At 36.5% G+C, this 18,526-nt stretch overlaps 1 protein-coding gene across 1 annotated transcript in view; it reads right to left on the reverse strand.

The window, feature by feature from the left end:
- Positions 1 to 1,071: 1,071 nt before the first annotated feature.
- LOC105619168 overlaps positions 1,072 to 18,526 on the reverse strand; it is a 17,853-nt gene continuing 398 nt past the window's right edge. The window contains exon 2 of the mRNA XM_012200697.1: positions 1,072 to 4,700. Within this exon, the coding sequence (XP_012056087.1) occupies positions 1,072 to 4,700 (3,629 nt within the window). The remainder of the gene's footprint in view (positions 4,701 to 18,526) is intronic.

Consider the following 18,526-nt stretch of genomic DNA (forward strand, 5'->3'; position numbering starts at 1 on the left):
CACGTTTTTCAGGTGGATGATAAGGCCGGCTAGGTACAGTTAGACGTGACGCAATTGCAACGGCAGTTGGCAACTTGGGTTAGAGCCCAATTACCAGCTTCTTCTGGTTCGTAGCGCGTACCACCGTGTTTGTGGTGTTATCGATTATAGACGCGTCATGGTGGATTACAGACGCGCGACAAAAATTGGGAAATTATTCGATCGCGGAAGCGAAACCATCTCTCGTGCGAGACGATCTCTCTCTCTCTCTTTTTCTGCCTTCGCGTCGTCAGCCTAATCCGCGACAATCGCATAAATATGGCACAAGCGGAACAGGAATCTTGTAACGCCCTGTGATTCTCCGTATATTTCGCGCACGGTGGTCATCCTGATTAATGTCGCAGCCTGAACCTCTTTTCGAAGTAACGGGGATGATATGACTGTTCACGATCTCGCGCGATCGCCTAGATATATCATCGTATATTTTCTATTTGCGCGTATAATATTAAGACTTGGAAAAACATCGAACATAGTGTGTGAAGAACGAACGGGTTGAGTTTATGAGCTATGTACTTAGATTTTTTTCTTTCTTTAGCTATTGATTTATATCGTGATAAATGAATATACATAACTCAATCGAGAAATAGTAATGTTTAACAAGAAAATGAACAGATAAATTGCTTTTCAATTTACAATCCTATTATCAAACAAAATTTGAATTGCGATTCTTTAAAAAATAAATTAAAAAAATAAATTATATTAAATTTATCATCATAAAATTATACTTTTAGAAGCTTTTTTCTACAAATACCGAAAAATTATAAAAAATAATTAGTTGCCTCCTCTATTTTATGTATACATAATTCTATTTTTTTTCTTGTTAATGATTAACCGTTACATCTCCTCGCATGAAAACTTCTGGTATACCGTTTTTTTTCAATCGATACACTACGATGTATCCGCGCGATTCCATTGACCTTTCTTAACGCCCGATTCATTGGCCGAGAGAGTTGAGATGCCAAAATCAATCAATCACCGGCCATCATCGTCGACATAACTCCGAGCTCGGTTGAGGCTTTAACCGTGAGTTAGTTAACCTTGCGCGTACCGAGGCGGTTCCGAACGCATAGATGAGAAAGGAAAAAAAATTCCTACCTGATTGATGTCGCTGCCCAAATCCCGTGCACTCTTGGCGCTTCTCAGCTGATATCCACGATACTCTCTATACCTCATAGTCACTTCGTCGTCAGTTAAGGCCCCGCTGCTGCCGCTTCTCGCGCTCTTCTTACTCTTCTCCTCTTTTGCTTTCTTCTCCTTCTTGCTGAACAGCTGCTTGACTTTGCTCATGGTGCCGCTCTTCTTCGCCGCCTTTTTCTCGTACTTTTTGTCGGCGGCGCCAGAAGGTGGTTTCGCTGTGACCAACGGCGGCTTTGACGACGAATCACTCGCGTATTTGTCGTACTTGCGTTGCTCGGACGTCGGGGTCAGATTCATATTACGATCAGTGTGTCGTCGCTCGTGCTTGATAAACTGTCGATTAACGAAACCCTCATCCTCGGACTCGAGCTGCTCCCGCCTATCCGCTTCCTGTGAGTCCCTTCTGTAATCGTTTTCAATCCCGGAATCGGCTAGCCGATCTTTTCGATCTGGATCGCTCAATCTAGTTTCGCGATGACGGCGTTCGGTGTGTCCTCGTATCTCCTGTCTCGCATGTCTCGACTTGCCCTCGTGATAAGTCCTAGGTGGCCTGGTCGGGATTGTTTCAGTGAATGTCTCCAAACGACTGACTGAAGACACCTTTCCTCGCGGACTGTCGGAATCGTCAAAATAGTCCAGCCGATTGCGCGATCGCCTCAACGGTTTCTTCGGATCATCATCCAGCTTGCGGTGCTCCTTTCTCATAGTGCGCGCTTCGTCGTAGCGAGTTTCGCAATGTATCGAATCCCTAGCGGTAGTATCTGAATCATATCGGCTAGAATTGTAACCGCCGCGATCGGTGCGTATTCGTGGAGGTGAGCTGTCGTAATCATCATGAATCGGATGTTTGTTACCGCTCGTGTACCTCTGCGTGGTACGTGTCTCTTTATAATACTTTGACTCTAGTTGACTGCTGGTCATCTGCGAGATATCAGTGTCGTAGTCATCATTTGGGCCTTCACGCAGGCTGTCTAGATGACGTTTCGCGAACGGTGATCTTTCTCTACGCCCATTTATCGTTGGGCTATCTAACAATGCGGTCGGGCGTCTCACGTCTCGCGCATTAACATAACTCGCTCGGCTACTCAGATTCTCGTGCGATCTCGTGGTGTACTCGCTTCTGAGCGCTCGCACCCTGGCGTTTTCTCCGACCTCATCCAATCGTTGCGTCGACTTGCTCATGCCGCGGATTGATTCGAAGGGTTTCTTTGTTTTCGGCAGATACGCGTCTCGATTGATTGGCCGGCTGTCGCGATCCAGGAAATCGTCGCTCTTCGAGAACTTGCGCTCGTTTAATTTTTTGGCGATGATCGGTGATGATAATTCGTCGTTCTCTCGTGATTCGCTGCGAAAGTGATTCATCGTCATTCCCTCGGGCACATAATGCGGAGATTTGTATGGGCTATCGTTTCTGATGGTCTGAAATCTTTCCTCGGGGCTGCTTCGATTTCGATCGCTGAGGAATGGTTTAAAATTGTCAGTATAACCTTCATGCGTTCGTGTCTCCACGATGTACTTATCGCCATATTTGTCCGTCCTGGTTTCCACGGTATAACCATCCCTTGGTTTTGTATCGAGGTAGTCATTCGTCGGGATTTTGTTGGTGATCTTCTTCTCGTAGCCATACACTTTGCCATTGTCTTCATGTATTTCTTTCTCGAAGATGTACTTCTCGCCGTTGCTATTAGTACGTTTCTCTGTGATGTAGGTATCCATATATCGCTTCGGTGATGCGATCCGATTCGGCGTGACCGGCGATGGTACTATCGGCTTGTCGATTATCTCATGCTCACTTGATTTTTTCACTGGTACATTCGCACTGTTCTTGGCGGCGAACATCTCGTCGGCCAGCAGTCTCGATTTGATCCTGGACTCCAGTAGATCTCGTCGAGCGCTCAATTCGGACGTTTTCGGTGAGATCCCACTCTCATTCTGTCTCGAGATCAATTCGCCACTATCTCTTCGTCTGGCGTCCATGCCATCAGCCCTACCTCGACCAGAAGTGTCCACGAACACAGTCGAGGTGTATTTTTCAGGTTTGTCGTAGAAACGCCTGTCGATCTCATCGAACTCGTGACGTCTCGTAACCTCGGTGGTCCTAGAAATGAAATCCTTTGAACCACCCAAGTGTTTGCCGAAGGGGCTGCTACTCTTACGGTCTTCCTCATATCTCGACTTAAAGGTGTTGATCTCATTGTTGCGACGCAGATCACTGTTGTACGAATAATCGGTCCTGCGGTACTCCTTCTCCGCAGGACTGTTTTCGCGAGAGGAGTCCTTCCTTTCAAGACCGAGACCCTCGTCGCTATCAGAGTGACTTCGCTGAGCCTTCTTTTTGTCTGGCTGTACTTGCGCGTAAATGACGTTGGTCTGCGCCGGCGGCGGGCTACAGGAGTCGTTTGGTCTGGTATACGAAAATGGTCGATTGTTATTGTGACCAAATCCCGGCGACGGCGATACCATCGTTCTCGTCAACTGCGGCGGTGGTGAACGATCATTGGACAGTCGATGGATCATCTTGTGAATAGTGGATTCTCCGTTGCGTTTTTGAAGATCGTACCGACTACTATGTAGCATACTATACGTGCCCGCTTCGTCGACCTCGTCTCCTTCGCGTTTTGATTCTTTTGAGGGCGAAGGAGTACGGCTGGTTTCCGTGGGCTTTCGATCGGTTTCTCTCTTCTCTTCGTTGTCTCTATTCTCGACGAATATGTGATGTTCGATCACTTTAGCCTCTCGACTAGGTGATCTATCAGCAGGCTCGTCGATGCGCACTTCGATCGTCGTTCCCTCGGTCGTTTCTTTCGCCTCGACGTCTTGCGATATCACCTCGTCGACATCGATAGCTGAGTTTGCTCGTTCCTCTTGTTTTTTGGGCTTCTTCGGTTCCGGTCGATTGTTGTTTTCGCGATCTGCACTTGCAGTGCCAAAGTGGAACGGCTGCTGATTGACGTGCGGCGACAATTCGATTATCGGCGATAGCTGCTTCTTCGCTCGTTGGCTGATGGTACTCAAATGCGAGCTCTCACTCTCACTGCCGCTTCGTTTACGTTGCGCACCGTTGCGCGTCCAGGAGCCTGCGTCACTCACGCTTCGGCCGACCGGCTTCCGGCGCCTCTCCAAACTCGGTGAGAAGAATCGTGCGAGCGAACCCTTCAGCTTCTTTGCGCTGGCATCGCTGGCGCTCCTCTCCAATGGTTTCTTCTTGGCTCGCGGTGTGTCGAGGTCCGCATTCGCAGTTGTAGTGCCGATCTCCTCGCTACCGCGGCGAGATCTCACATCGATTGGTAGATCGGGACGTTTCTTATTACGACGCGCTGGCAAGGTGCTGAAGCGACCGGGCAGGCGTCGATTATCGTGCGCCACGCAGTGAAGACTGCCGGCTTGTTGCAGGACTAGGGCCGCTTCTTGTGCGAGATCCTCCTTACTTTTCGTGGCGATGTTCTCCTTATGGACCGGGGTGGCGATCAACCTACCTTCTCCATCGCTCACGAGAGCCGCGGTTACGCGCGGTGCACCACGTCCTGCAATTATGAGCACGCTGGTATTTAATGGCGCCTGATTTCATCATGCGCGATAATTACTTGAATGGTGTTGTATAAAAATATTAATTCTAATAAAATGCATTGTATTTTACTGGGTAAGCAATTTATGCATTGAATTTAATTTATAAATATATATAATTATATTATTTATAGTGAGTTTTATACAATATTTTACATAATATTTTTATAACACCGTTCATTTATGAAGAAAAGAAACAATATAAATCACGAAGAAAAGAAATCTTTGAGAAATAAAGGATTTATTTAAAATAAATTATTGAATTGAAATGTTTCCAGTATATATATTAATCTCTTTATTTATTATGTAAATAAAAATAAATCAATTTATGTTAAAATAATTAAATTCGATAATAATAATTATATTTCGCCAAAATAATAATATTTCTAATATTTTCTGGATAAAAGATAAACTGAAGATAAAAAGATAAACTATTTGTTTAAGATTTGATATTTCTTAGATTTTATATAAAATATATTGACAGTAGCATTAATAATGGCATAAATAGATGAAGCCAAAATTGGTTGCTTCATGATTTGATAAAGTCATGGTAATAAATTTGTTCAATAATAAATTTTTTTTTATATCTCTACCGGTTTTATTTATATGAAAATAATAAGGTATAGGAATTGCTGAATTTTAATCATGAGGTATTCCGAAATGTCATCATTAGGCCTCAGGTTGACGTCTGATAAATTCGATCGGTTAATGAATTTATGTCGCGACCTTGCGTGTAAATTAGCGATTTATGTTAAGTGGACGAGCACGTGATCATTAGTGGTTAATCACCAAGTTTAATCAAGCGCCAGTACACACAGCACAGAAGACACTGGTTGGCTAGCTAGAAGCTGAAAGCTAGAATCCGACGAGTAAGAAATTGCCGTCTTTCCGTCTCATCTTCCAAGCGCTACTTCTGCTAAATCCGAACCACCATTAATCCGCCGCATCGTCTGATTCGCGATCGATATAATGCTTGTAATTAACGCTGTCATATTTATAAATGGGTCGCTTAATCAATAGCTCGTTAACGACCGTATCGACTTCTGCAAGATTGTTACGCACTAATTCCATTTTTCCTTTTTAAATGACGATCATGAGTATAATATGAAGAAAGGAACAACATTACATACATGTATACATATATAATATGTAATACATTTTATACAGTAATAACTTTAATAAAATTGGATGCTATATCGAATTAAAAGAAAGTATATTCAACGGGAATGACAATAAATATTCATAACTTAACAGTCAAAAAACGAGCGTAATAAATTGAAATAGAGAAAAGATATGTGAAAAGTTAACATGTAACTAAAAATTTAATTTATATACATTGTAAAAGTTTTCAATTTTAAATATTAAAAATTTTAATAAATGATTTAAAATAAAAATGAGAAAAATAAAAAAAATATTGTTTGATGTATTATATAAACTGAAAAGTAGGCATCTTTATTCACGTTGTGTATCTTCAAATCTTTTGATTTTAAGTTTCAATAGAACGAAACACATTGATGTGGCATTAATTCAAGAGTAAAATGTCTTCATTGAGTTAATATAAGAGTAAAGAGTCTTTATCGAGTAAAGACTCTTCAAAGACCAAACTCGTTGATTTAAATGCATTGAATAACACTTTTTGGTGCTAATTAGGCATCTCCCATGAAATTTTCACTGCAGATAAAATCAACCTACACGTATAACTTGCATCTATCATTTTTATTCACGAATGGTTTATCTTACATAAGGAGAAAGCAGCGATCGTGGACGTCTTCCCACAAGCAAATAGGCTCAAATCTCTTCTTGCCTTAGGTAAGCGCTAATCGACATTGGGCGGATGAAAATTAATTCATTAGCGATTCTGTTATGCGCGTCGTCAAATAAATTAATTTCTCACTTGCGAATATATCTAACAAATCATTTCGCCACTTATGTTCGTTATATTCGTTTAATACATTAATAGAGTGAAAAAAAAAGTTATTTGATGTATAAAGTCATAATAAGAGAATGCCAATGATACTCTAAGCATAATATTAATTAGTTATAATAAATGTAAATACAGCAAAAAAAATTTAGTCTTTTTAAGGCTAAAAAAGACTTTGATTTAATGATCTTCTAATTCATTATCTTACATTCTTATCATTTTTATTGTATCTAATTATGCGTCTATAATTGCATATAAAGTTTCTAATTTATTCTTCTCTTATTAGAATAGAAATTAACTATGTTGATTTTGCAAATAAATTTTAGAGTAGTCATTACATGAATTAATTGCATTTAGGAGAATTCGTGTTCCGCGTTCCACAAGGAACAAATGCTCCGCGGATAGTGCTTACAGCATTGGAGTCATTGATGGATTTATGGCATCATTGTCGCGATTTTAGTACCCGAACAGATACCTGGCTAACGGATGAAACCTCGCCGCGAAGCATCTCGTCGAGGTCATCAACGAGAACCTCGAGAACGAGGTCATCGCTTGGCAGCGATTAACGTCGCTCAGCGTCGCCTACCGAAGTCGAGTCTTCGTACTACTTCTTTTGGAGCTCCGCGAAGAATACACGGTGCACTATTTCCAGAAAGTTGCGTTTCTCTCGCCTTTCCTTGTGGGAACTCGTTGCCGTAGTGTAAACCATCTCGAAAACGCTTTTACATCCTCGGTCGCTCGGTTTCCATAAACATGCAATTAGCAGCTTCTCGCGCGCCTTTGTCTTCCGAAGGTTTACTCCGTCTAACGGACTTCTTAAGCGTTTAACTAAGTTATGCCGTGCTTTCGAGGAAACGATGTTTCCTCATTTCGAGACTTAGGGGCCTATTCTATAACTCTGTAACGATTCTAACAATATTGTTAAATTGTCGTTGCGCAGTCTTTTTATTGTATATAAAATTTATGCAATGTACGATATCGTTGCAGTCGTTAAGAGCTGCAGAATATACCTTTTAGAACAGTTGGAACGTGATTTGCTCGCGATTTCTTCGTTAATTCAATCGATCGCATGTCTCTTTCGCGCTCCGGATGCTATAATCGTAAACTCAAATGGCAAACTTTGTATCGTTTACGCGATTCAATGGTACAAACTATTCGCGACTGTCATACATGGGAATGTAATCTTCTGAGATATCGTTGGATTTAATTGCGCGCACGAGTAGAGCGACGGGATTACAATCGAGAAGCTCAGGTGAAGATTTCCAACTCGCAGGTTTTGGTCATGTAAAATCGCGCATAAGTGGTCGTCTCTTCCGTAGATCGCGATTAATAAGGCGGTACAGCTAACACCGTGGAATGCGCACCGCGAATCGGGAATGCGAGTTAAAAACGAGCGAAAGCGCAACGGTCCAATGATTCTCCGATCTCGATGGAGGACCTGATTCGATCTTGCTTTCCTCTGAATACTAATTATTCCTGGGATGCGCACGAGAGAGAAGTACTTCGCATGCTTGCATTTCTAGCATGAGACGAAAGAGAAACGAAGAAGAAGGGAGAAAGGAAGATGTATTAACATGCGGCGCACGTATTCTCCAAGCGAGAATTGATGCATTTAGCGAGCTGATCGTGAATGCGTACGATTGATTAAACGAACGACAAGCTGCGTTGCAGATAACTGTTCAGCAAGTGGCTCTTGAATTTTTTTTCCTCGTAGAATTTATTGATTTAACTGCCTTTAATTCAACACGATTTTAATGCAATATACTATGTCTATTTCCATCTGGAATAACTTGAAGAATTGCACCTCCAGGAAGTATTAGAATTTATCTTTCTATAGTTGAGAGATATTAAATTAGAGATATTTAATATTAAAAAAAAAAATAAATAAATTAGGAAGATGAGAAGATAAATTAATTCAATTCTAAAACAAATATTAAATATAAAAATTTTTTTATTAGATTTGCGTTACGAATAAGAAACAAATAATTTGCTGCTTATGTGTTTGAGTATGTCTTTATATTAGAAATAGATTTGACACAATTAAATAAAAAAAGATTAAGTAAAAAAAATAAAGAAATAGATTTTACAGAAAAAAAATTAATAAGTATTGTGAGAAATGTATTCCATTTATAAAAATAGTAAAAGAAAAATTCTGTCAATCATGACATGATCTTCGTATTACAAGTAACTTGAAACCTCTGTGCAGTGAATCTAAATACGGACGTATAGGATTCAAATGAATTCAATTATGATCTCGCAAATTTGTCATAATATCAGCTTATTATCCATAACTGTTTGTGCTTCCTTCTATGATCGTCTCGTAGGATACTTATGTTCAGGATAGTAAACTTACGTCGGCGAACAGAACATTCAAAGTAGTTAATGTCATCTATGCAGCACCACGAATGACTGTTAACGAGATATAATCATTGTACTCGACAGACTGATTGATATTCAGGCGCGTCGTAAAGTCGATTTAATTATCACAATATTAGCGTCGAGATCTCGCGTTACGGTCACGTTACACGTACGTTCGATGAATGTCTGATGGATAGCGCAATTGGCGAACTTGTATGCGTGTCATTTCGCATGAGACGTATTATTACGTTGAGTTCGCGATGTTATTCATCGCATTCGTATTTATGAACATGAATATTCTAATTATCAGATCAGAGGATCCCAGCTTCCCGAATTCTCAGATCTACAAAACATAAAGTGACAGATGGATTATCTAATTTTCAATACACACAGTAAAAAACACTTTGTATTCATATTAAAATCAGTCTTTATTAAAATTTTTGTTGAATTTTGTTAAATTTTTAACTTATCTTAATTAATTTAACATAATGTGATTGTATTATTTGAATATTTTGTGTTCAATTTGAATATGTTAGGAAATATGTTTAAATTTAATATAAATTTTCCAATTATGCATGTTTTTATGTTTGCAATATTTGTAAAAATTGGAGCTTCTTTTTTCTTTCTTTTATAATTGTATCTGTATATTTTGCATGTAGTATGAGCTGAAACGCTAATTAATAATTCGTACGTTAATTATGCTATTTTTCTACGAGAAAAGAAAAGTTACATTCGAGAAAGTTATTTGGCGCTTTTCCTATCTCAATAAGTAATTTATAATAAATTATTCATGTCGACTATTTGCGAACGTTTTCTGTCGAAAGAAGTTTATTCGATGCACCAAAATAGGCTATTGTGGCTTGATTCTCTAGATTATACTCCAAGTGCTTGACATTCTCACGAATTGTTATCTTTTAAGGGTTTCAGAGGCATTGTTGCCATTCTCTCGAGTGACAACGTTCTGGGAAAGTTGAATAGTAGATTTGAGATAATTACATTTTACAAATTAGTAAATGGGGTCGAATATGATACATAAAAGACAAAAAAGAGTAGTATAAATTAATATATTAAATTTAATATTATATCTCTCTATAAATTTTATAACATGATTGCGAAGATAAAAATATCAATGATAAATTTCTATTGTCTCATTTAGTATTATTAGTCTAAGTGATTATCTGTGGGAGAGCAACGCTTTAAGCTTGTTTACTATAATATTATTACAGTATATGTACCGTTGTAATAAAATTTAATATCAAGTTTGCGAACTTCAGGTTAAACGGAGCTAATAGGCGTAAGATTATCGGCTATCTCTCGCAGTGTACTGCCTATTTCTTGCCGCACTTTCAATTGCGGCGTGCACATGTAGCTCAGTTGGGATTCCGGAAATGGCGAGCCTAATCTACACGTTGGCTTAACCGACGCGTCGATTGATCGCGAGCGTGAGTTAATTATTAATCGACGCGCCAACATGTTCGTGTGAATGACGATTATGTCGGAATTTCTAAGTTGATTCCGCATTCCGTGTGATTTCATTACCTGAAGAAATGACTTTATTTACAAAGAGAAATTAAAAATTGTTTAAAAGTATCTAAACATTTAATAAAGTTAGATAAAAAAATTTTTTAAAATTAGAGACCTGAAAATAATTTTATTAAACTATCAAAATAATTATAGAACATTATAGAACATTCAAACCGATTGTTAGAATATTCAAACTTCTTGTAGCATTGCTCATGCTTGAAATTCTTACGTAATTATTTTAACAATTTAAAATTATTTTTAGATTTATAGATCTAAATTTTTAGATATTGCAATAAAATCGTTCTTTCTGTGGAATATCTTATATTTCACTTACAATTATACAAAAATAAAATTATCTCTATTGTGAATTATATATTTTTCAAATAAGACAGGTGATTGTTGAGGCATGTGGCATTTTGTGACGTGCCACACAAAGAATAATTTAACTGAAGCATCTCAAAATTTGACTAGATTATACAGTTTTAAAAATAATTTTATTTGAATCATCAAAATAATTATGCAGAACTGATTGATTGAATGTTAAAATTTTTTGCAGCATTGTCATCAGCGCTTAGGAATTTTTTATAATTATTTTGATAATCCAACAAAATTATTTTTACTTTAGTTTTGTATTTAGTTAGATTTTTAGACACTTCAATAAAATCGTTCTTCTCCTGCACACATACTTCATTATTTAATTAAATTAAATGCAAGATGGGTTACTATTTCGTTCAATGATCAAACGTATAGTGAGAATACATCAGGTGAGTGAAAGAATTGCCGGAAGTGCAAATAGCGCATCTTGCGCGAGGTCAAAGTTCGCGCGGATCGCGCTGACCTACTGCTTCGAGGGCTGCAAACACCATAAACACTTCGTGCAGTCATATCGTTCAGTTCGTCGCGTGAATCTCTCGATACCAGAAACGACTTCGAATTGCAACGGAACGGCTGCTATGAAATGTACAACGACTTAGTCTTTCTCGTTCATATATTTTTCTCGAAAGATCGTTATTTAGTTTTTGATACGCGAATTTTCTCGTTAACGGGTTTTTTTCACAGAATCGTGCAGATTTTTATTGTATAATATCCTCATTATTTTGTATTATTTTTGATTAATTTTATACTTTCTATTGCACTTTATCTCATTCTTTGAATTTTATCAGAAAGAAATTTTGCACACAAACAGGTTAATTTCTAAAGATTGATTACCGACGATGAACAAATACTCGAGCGAGTAAACTGGGAAAACCCTAGTGTTGACACTGATGAATGATTTTAGCGCATGATGTTATAATTGTAAGAAGAATGTTTTCTCAGCCTTACTCTGACGGTTAGCCGCAATCAACGTATTCAGTCGAGTCGCGGATCTGCAAGCCGAGAAATTCTCGTTACGGTGAGTCTCGTTGAACTTTCAATTTCCGAGTTTGTTCTGAACGTTTCTGAATATCTAAACGTTTACTGATGCATTTATTAGTATCAAACGAAAGCTCAATTAGAATTTTTTTTTTAATAAATCTTCATCTTATCAGCATACTTATCTCAACAGAGAATTTTGTTAAATTTTTTGGACTGCCAGATAGATTACATTAAATGCACTTGGCCGAGTCGTGCTAATTTGTATTCCCATAATCTGTACCGTCTTTCACCTCTGTAACCTTTCATCCCTCCTACATAGAGTCTTTCTCCCTTCCCGCTCCCTCTAAGCATGCGTCTCACAAAAGTGATGCTAGTGCGACCTCCACGTTCTCAACTCGGGATACCGGTCCATCCGATAGTCCAGCACTTCCTCGTTTCTGTGAGGTCGTTCGCGATCTTAAGGCTATTCGACACGCAACCGATGAAGACAAAGACTCGGTCTAAACATCGATATAAGCAGAGATGCAATGATTAAAACGTAGAAAAATGTAAACTCTTAGAATTTTTAATAAAAATTGACAATTTGAAGAAAGTTTGTAATAATATCAAACTACCTTGCAATAATAAAAGTTTTATGGCAATTCGGTCATAAAATATAGATAGACATGTTGTACACAATTATATGTACAATATTGTTTCATGAGATAAGGATTAATGTGTGTTGTAAGTCTTATATGCTGTTCATGTCTGTCTATTAATTCGAGATTGATCATGTTGGAGTTTCTCTAACAAGAAAATTAACGCGGTTGCACAATATTGGCGTTTTACTTGTGCGATATCCGGTATACGATCTCTATATTGTTAAATAATGCTATTCAGTGCTTTGAGTACTTAAATACTTCCTCATATCTACTGCGCGAGTCACGTGTATCTAATCGTTACATATCGTTGCATTGAACTTGTTACGCATCGTTGTTTCCATTTTATGCGCAAGGAAAAATAATACCGAGTAATACTTTATTACGCAAGCTCTAATAATTCAAAATTAAATTATTATTATTACAATGAAATCACAGAAGTATAAAGACTATTTATTCTGAACAGGAAACAGCATAACTATATTTTTCTACATAGTGATTATTTTCTCTGAATCTGCATTAGGAATTGTGAATTATTGTTGCGCAACATAATAAAAAATAACAGATTTTATATTTACTATCTACATAGGATAATTTGCAATTTGTTGTAGATAAGTTGGTATAAAACAGAGAGACTATATAATATAATTTATTGCGATTTTTTAATATTTGCCAATAAATATTTTTGTAAACTCCTGGAAATAAAATTATAAAATATTAAAATCAAACTATTAGGTGTGGGAAAAAGTTCGTGGCGTTTTTTTAATGTCATCTAATGGGAAAAACGTCACGAACTTTTTCCCATACCTAATATTTGAAAAATTTTTAAATATTTTATATTTTTAGTTATTTAGTTATTTACACTTAAAATTTAATTGGTTACACAATCAATTTTCGATAAATAAAAAGTTACTGTTTTTATCGTATTAGGTACGGGAAAAAGTTCGTGGCGTTTTTCCCGATAGATGTAATGGAAAAAATGCCACGAACTTTTTCCCATACCTAATATTAAAAAAAAATGTTTGTCTTAAATCTGAGTAATAATTTTTCTCAAAATCTGTCTAAAATGAATCTCCTATACAAATATATAATTAATCTATAATTAGTCGTCTTCCATTATAAAGGACTTTAGCATTTGTCAACAGTACTTAACAATTAATCATTAATTAACTGAGGAGAAGAGAGAGAGAAGGACAGAAACTAGTTTCGATTTATTTCGCGAACGACAATCAGCGATTCTTGGAGCGCATATCTCGGAACGATTTCCGTGCAGCGTTCATTAGCGATCTAACGAAGATCATAGCGCGATCGGGAAGCGTATTACACCTCGTTACACACGCACACATTCATGTGCATCGGGTTAAAGCCGGTCCCCGCGATCGCGGAGCACGCGACGATCCAGGAAACGCCGGCAGGCGGGATAATGCGGACGACACAAGGGGCCCTTAACAAGCTTGGACGAGAGGCACATGCGCGAGAGCGCAATGCTGCACCCAACTAGGTTGACTTTCCGAGACCGCCCGCATTGACGGGAAGGGAAAGGAAGAGAGAAAAGATAAAGAGAAAGGAAGGATAGAGGGGATAATAAGAATATTTCGCATTGATATAATGAGAAATATGACGCGACCGCTGATATACTGGCTTGAGCTAATTCTTTTTGTCATAGTGAAAAATCTCTCCTCGTTCCCTGAGCACTGCTTTCTAATTAACTATTTTTGAATGGCAATACGCTTTCGATTCCTCCTAAAAACTTGCTGCACGTAAACATATTTATTTAAACATCATTAAATGTGTTGAAAGTATACGAGATATTGATAAAGAAATAGCTACTATTTAAATTCTTTGAAATGAAATTTTATTCTAAAAAGTTAAAATTGAGCGAGTCTTGAAAAAAAGTAACTCAATTTTTAATTTTTAAGAATAAAATTTTACTTTTTATCCATTAAAAAATTTATAAAGTAAGAATGCAAATATTTCTGTATTATATTCTTGTACGTAGAATATATATTTTCAATATACATACTCATTATTATACAGATTTGTATTATCAGAAAATAATTTTTATTAAGAATGTGTATATATCCTATGAATGGAAATAATTTTTGATATCATAATTACTATTAATTGCAATAACATCAAAAATTGAGCTGACATAGAAGCTGAATATCTGAATTTAATTACACTCTCCTGGTTTTTGAAACAGTCATGGAAATTTTTCGATAATCGGTAAATCATACTGAGCGATGCGCGCGTTTTTAATGTTCATATTATTGCAAAAAGTAAATGGGTAAGAGTTCATCAACCGCATTTGATCACGACGTTGACACTTAATCTTATCAATCGAGATACAGTTCTTAAGTTTAAAAGAAGAAAAGATGCGAGAAAAGATATTTTCAGTATCTTCATAAATAAAAAATTGAATTTCTGTTACTGTATGTTAACAGAAATTATTAATATTAATTAATATCACATTTAAGGATTTAATTAAAACGAATTAATTATTTATTTTAGCTTGTGCTGAAATGAGATTTCAATCGTAAAAATAATTAGATACTGTTTTAGAAATAAATTATATTTATTTCTTTCATAATTTTAAAATTAATCCTATCATTTTTCTTTAATTGAAAAAATATCGATGAATGCTGATATTTTTTTAATTATACATGATGAATATTAATTATAATGATTTTTAATGATTATTAATTATAATGATTTTTAATGATAAAATATGGATTTTTTTGTAAATTGAATTTCAAATACATAAATAAATTTGATATTAAAAAATTATAATATATAGATCTCACAAAAAATAGAGTTCTGCAATGAATGTCGATTATAAATACAAGCTCCAAAGCTCCAAAATCCAAGCTCCAAAGTTCGAATCCTAAGTCTACTGCCTCGATTTAAAGGCCATTAATTTTGCTTGTGCCGTTATTCGTAAAGCGTACATTGGTACATTACCGTAGATTAATTATACATCTGACTTTCGAACACTTCGGACGAATTTAAAAATGATCGAGTTATACCAGAATAGGCAAGAGATATCGAAGACGCAAATTAATTTCGATCGCCGCGTTAGCAATACACGGAAAGCGGAAATGCAATGAACTTGCGACGGTTCGCTGCATTTAACTTTATCTGTCGTGTTTATCCTGTACTTCGCCGTGGCTCGTAGTGTGTGGCATATTAAGTTGCTTTCCTGAAACTGCGCATAAACAAGATAGAACCGCGATCTCAGTATACTGCTTTTAGTGTATTACGTGACCTAGCGTAATATAGTGACCGTGTGATTCTCAGTAACACAGAGGCTTAATAAGATCAGTTCCGCTGATAACCATTTTTAATTATATCTTAAATCTCATAATGATTAGTTTCTCAATGTCGTAGAAATAATAGAAATAAACAATGAAATATTTCCGTTGAGGCTCCTGTTTGCTCATTATTATACTGAAAAATCTTGGTAAATAATCAGAAAACAATTTCTAATGGATTTTACTAAAATCCACTAGAAATCCTAAATGTCGAATTTTTGAAAACAATGTCGAACTTTTTCTCAGCAATTATCTCTGGCAAATTTATTATTTGCTGAAACATATACGATTTTGCTCGCGTAAATTAAAATACATTCTGTATACGTACCCTTCGCGGCGAAAGGCTTCAACATGTGTTAAGAATGCAGTCAAGGAAGTCAGCAGGATGCAACGCTTTGTAATGAGGGGTCATTAATACAATTAATAATTAGCTAGTAATAGAAGAATGGCTGAGTCCTATGTATACACACACCAATACCGTTACAATCCCGCATATCGCAGGGGGGAATTGCGAGAGAACAGCGAAGGCGCGTATTCTTCACTTGAAATTGTCCCTACAAGATAACGACGACTCACTGACCTCGATTGATGCCAAAGTCACTGAAACCGCTGTAATCTTCTCTAGTTTGCGTTCCAAAACTTGACTCTGTCAACTCTGAGTATCTTTTATCTTTATTCAACATTCGGTGACAAAGATAAAATGATACTCGAGTCGATAGAGTTGAATTTTGGAACGCAACCCAGGGGGTCGTTTAAGGGAGAATCATTGTTAAAATTATTAAAATAAATTAACTGTATTAAATACGATTAAAATGTCTATATAAGCGTCCGCGGTTGTTAGTGCATAAATTATAATATATTCATAAGACGACAAAATATAATTCGCAAACAATTAGAATGTATTTATCAAACGAAATTAACTGTAATTAACTTTATTAGATAAGTACATTTTAATTGTTTGCAAATTATATTTTCTCGCCTTACAGATATATAATTTATATACTGACCGCGGAGGCTTATAAAGGCATTTTATATGGATTGGTTAACATTATTGTTACGCGATCGACAGCCAAATTAGCCATGATTAATATTGGCATTGATGAGGAAAAAAATGGACCGATCGCATAGGATAACGATTATTTCGTGCCATTAGTCTGCGGCAGGATCTGCTAATTAAATTTGTTACACATTGATATTGAGGGAATTGCAGAAGTTAGACACTAGTTAGGCGTATTGCATAGCTCGTAACGCTAAAGTGCTGCTTGATGTCTCGGCTTTCGCTCTTACTCTGAAAAATCCGAGAATTTTTTCTCTTGTTTATAAAATGTTGACGAAAGAAATATAAATTCATTAAATGTAAATAGAATAGTACATTTCTGGCAAAGAGTTATTCACATATGCAAGGAGTTAATATTTTCTAGCTTGATTATACTATATATATAATAAATTACGTTATAAATTTTATTGTATATATTAATGATTCAAGAACAAATGTTGTATTAACTGTAAATGTCGCGTTGGAATTCATAAAATTCATCGCGCGATACACCGACTCTGTTAAAATATCATAAAAAGAGATCTTAAAGAAGTAAAAAATTGACCGTAAACGCGCGCGCAATCTTAATTAAACTCGTTGACAGCTCCGAAATTTCTCGCGTCTCCCATCTCTGCGAGATTAAGGCATGCAATGCAGCCGTGTCGCGCATCAACGGAATTTCGCACGACCGCGCGTATAATTTTCCGGTCAGGACGATTCTTGGAAGCGGTCGTCGAGAGTCGAGATCCCTGGCGAGAGCCAGCAAAAGAACGGGAGAGGAGTCGCTGCGAATAATTTCCACAATCTGGGATCGCTCTCTAGGGCCATAATTTTTTTCTGAGATATAAGACAACGCGGCATCGTCAAGTAAAATCATTTTGCGCGATCTTTCTCGGCTCTTCTCTCTGTTCTTTCTTTCTCCTTCCTTCGACTGACTTTTCGTGCACTTTTATAGTGGCAACGTGCATTAAATTCTGACCGTGCATAAGCGCTCGTATCATGAATCGTACCGAAAGATCGTCCTTGCGAACACATAACCTCCTCATTTTATCAGATTTTAATTTGGCAAACGGTACTTTTGGTACTCGCGCGTGCGGACCATAGTATACAGGTACTGTTAGATGAAACGTGAAGAGTCGATTTTTACCGAAGCTTATTGGTTAACCAAATCAATCTTTATACTCTTTATTTTTATTGCAGAATATCATTTAAAGCTTTTTTATTTTACTCGTGCCAACAAAAAATTACAAACTTATTTATTAGATCGAATAATAAATATTTGTGCAAAATTTAATTAATACATAATATATATATTTTTTGAAAATGTATGTGCAGAAAAATTTTGTTATACTATCAGTGTTATAAAATATAATATTTTCCTGTAATTGATTGCTTTTGTATTTAAATCAAACATTATTGAATTTTTTTAACATCGTATTAGAAATTGTTCCTTTGCTGTTTTTTTTCTACAATATATCAAAGTACTAATATAGTTAGAAATGTACTACTCTATATTTGTATTAAATTTGTCAATACTGTATATTATAAGTTATATATGTTATTATTATATATATATATATATATATATATATATATATATATATATCTTACTTACTTAATACTACACGTACTACTACTTACG

Source organism: Atta cephalotes (genome assembly GCF_000143395.1).
Source record: "Atta cephalotes unplaced genomic scaffold scaffold00019, whole genome shotgun sequence".
In the NCBI taxonomy this organism is placed as follows: Eukaryota; Metazoa; Arthropoda; class Insecta; order Hymenoptera; family Formicidae; genus Atta; species Atta cephalotes.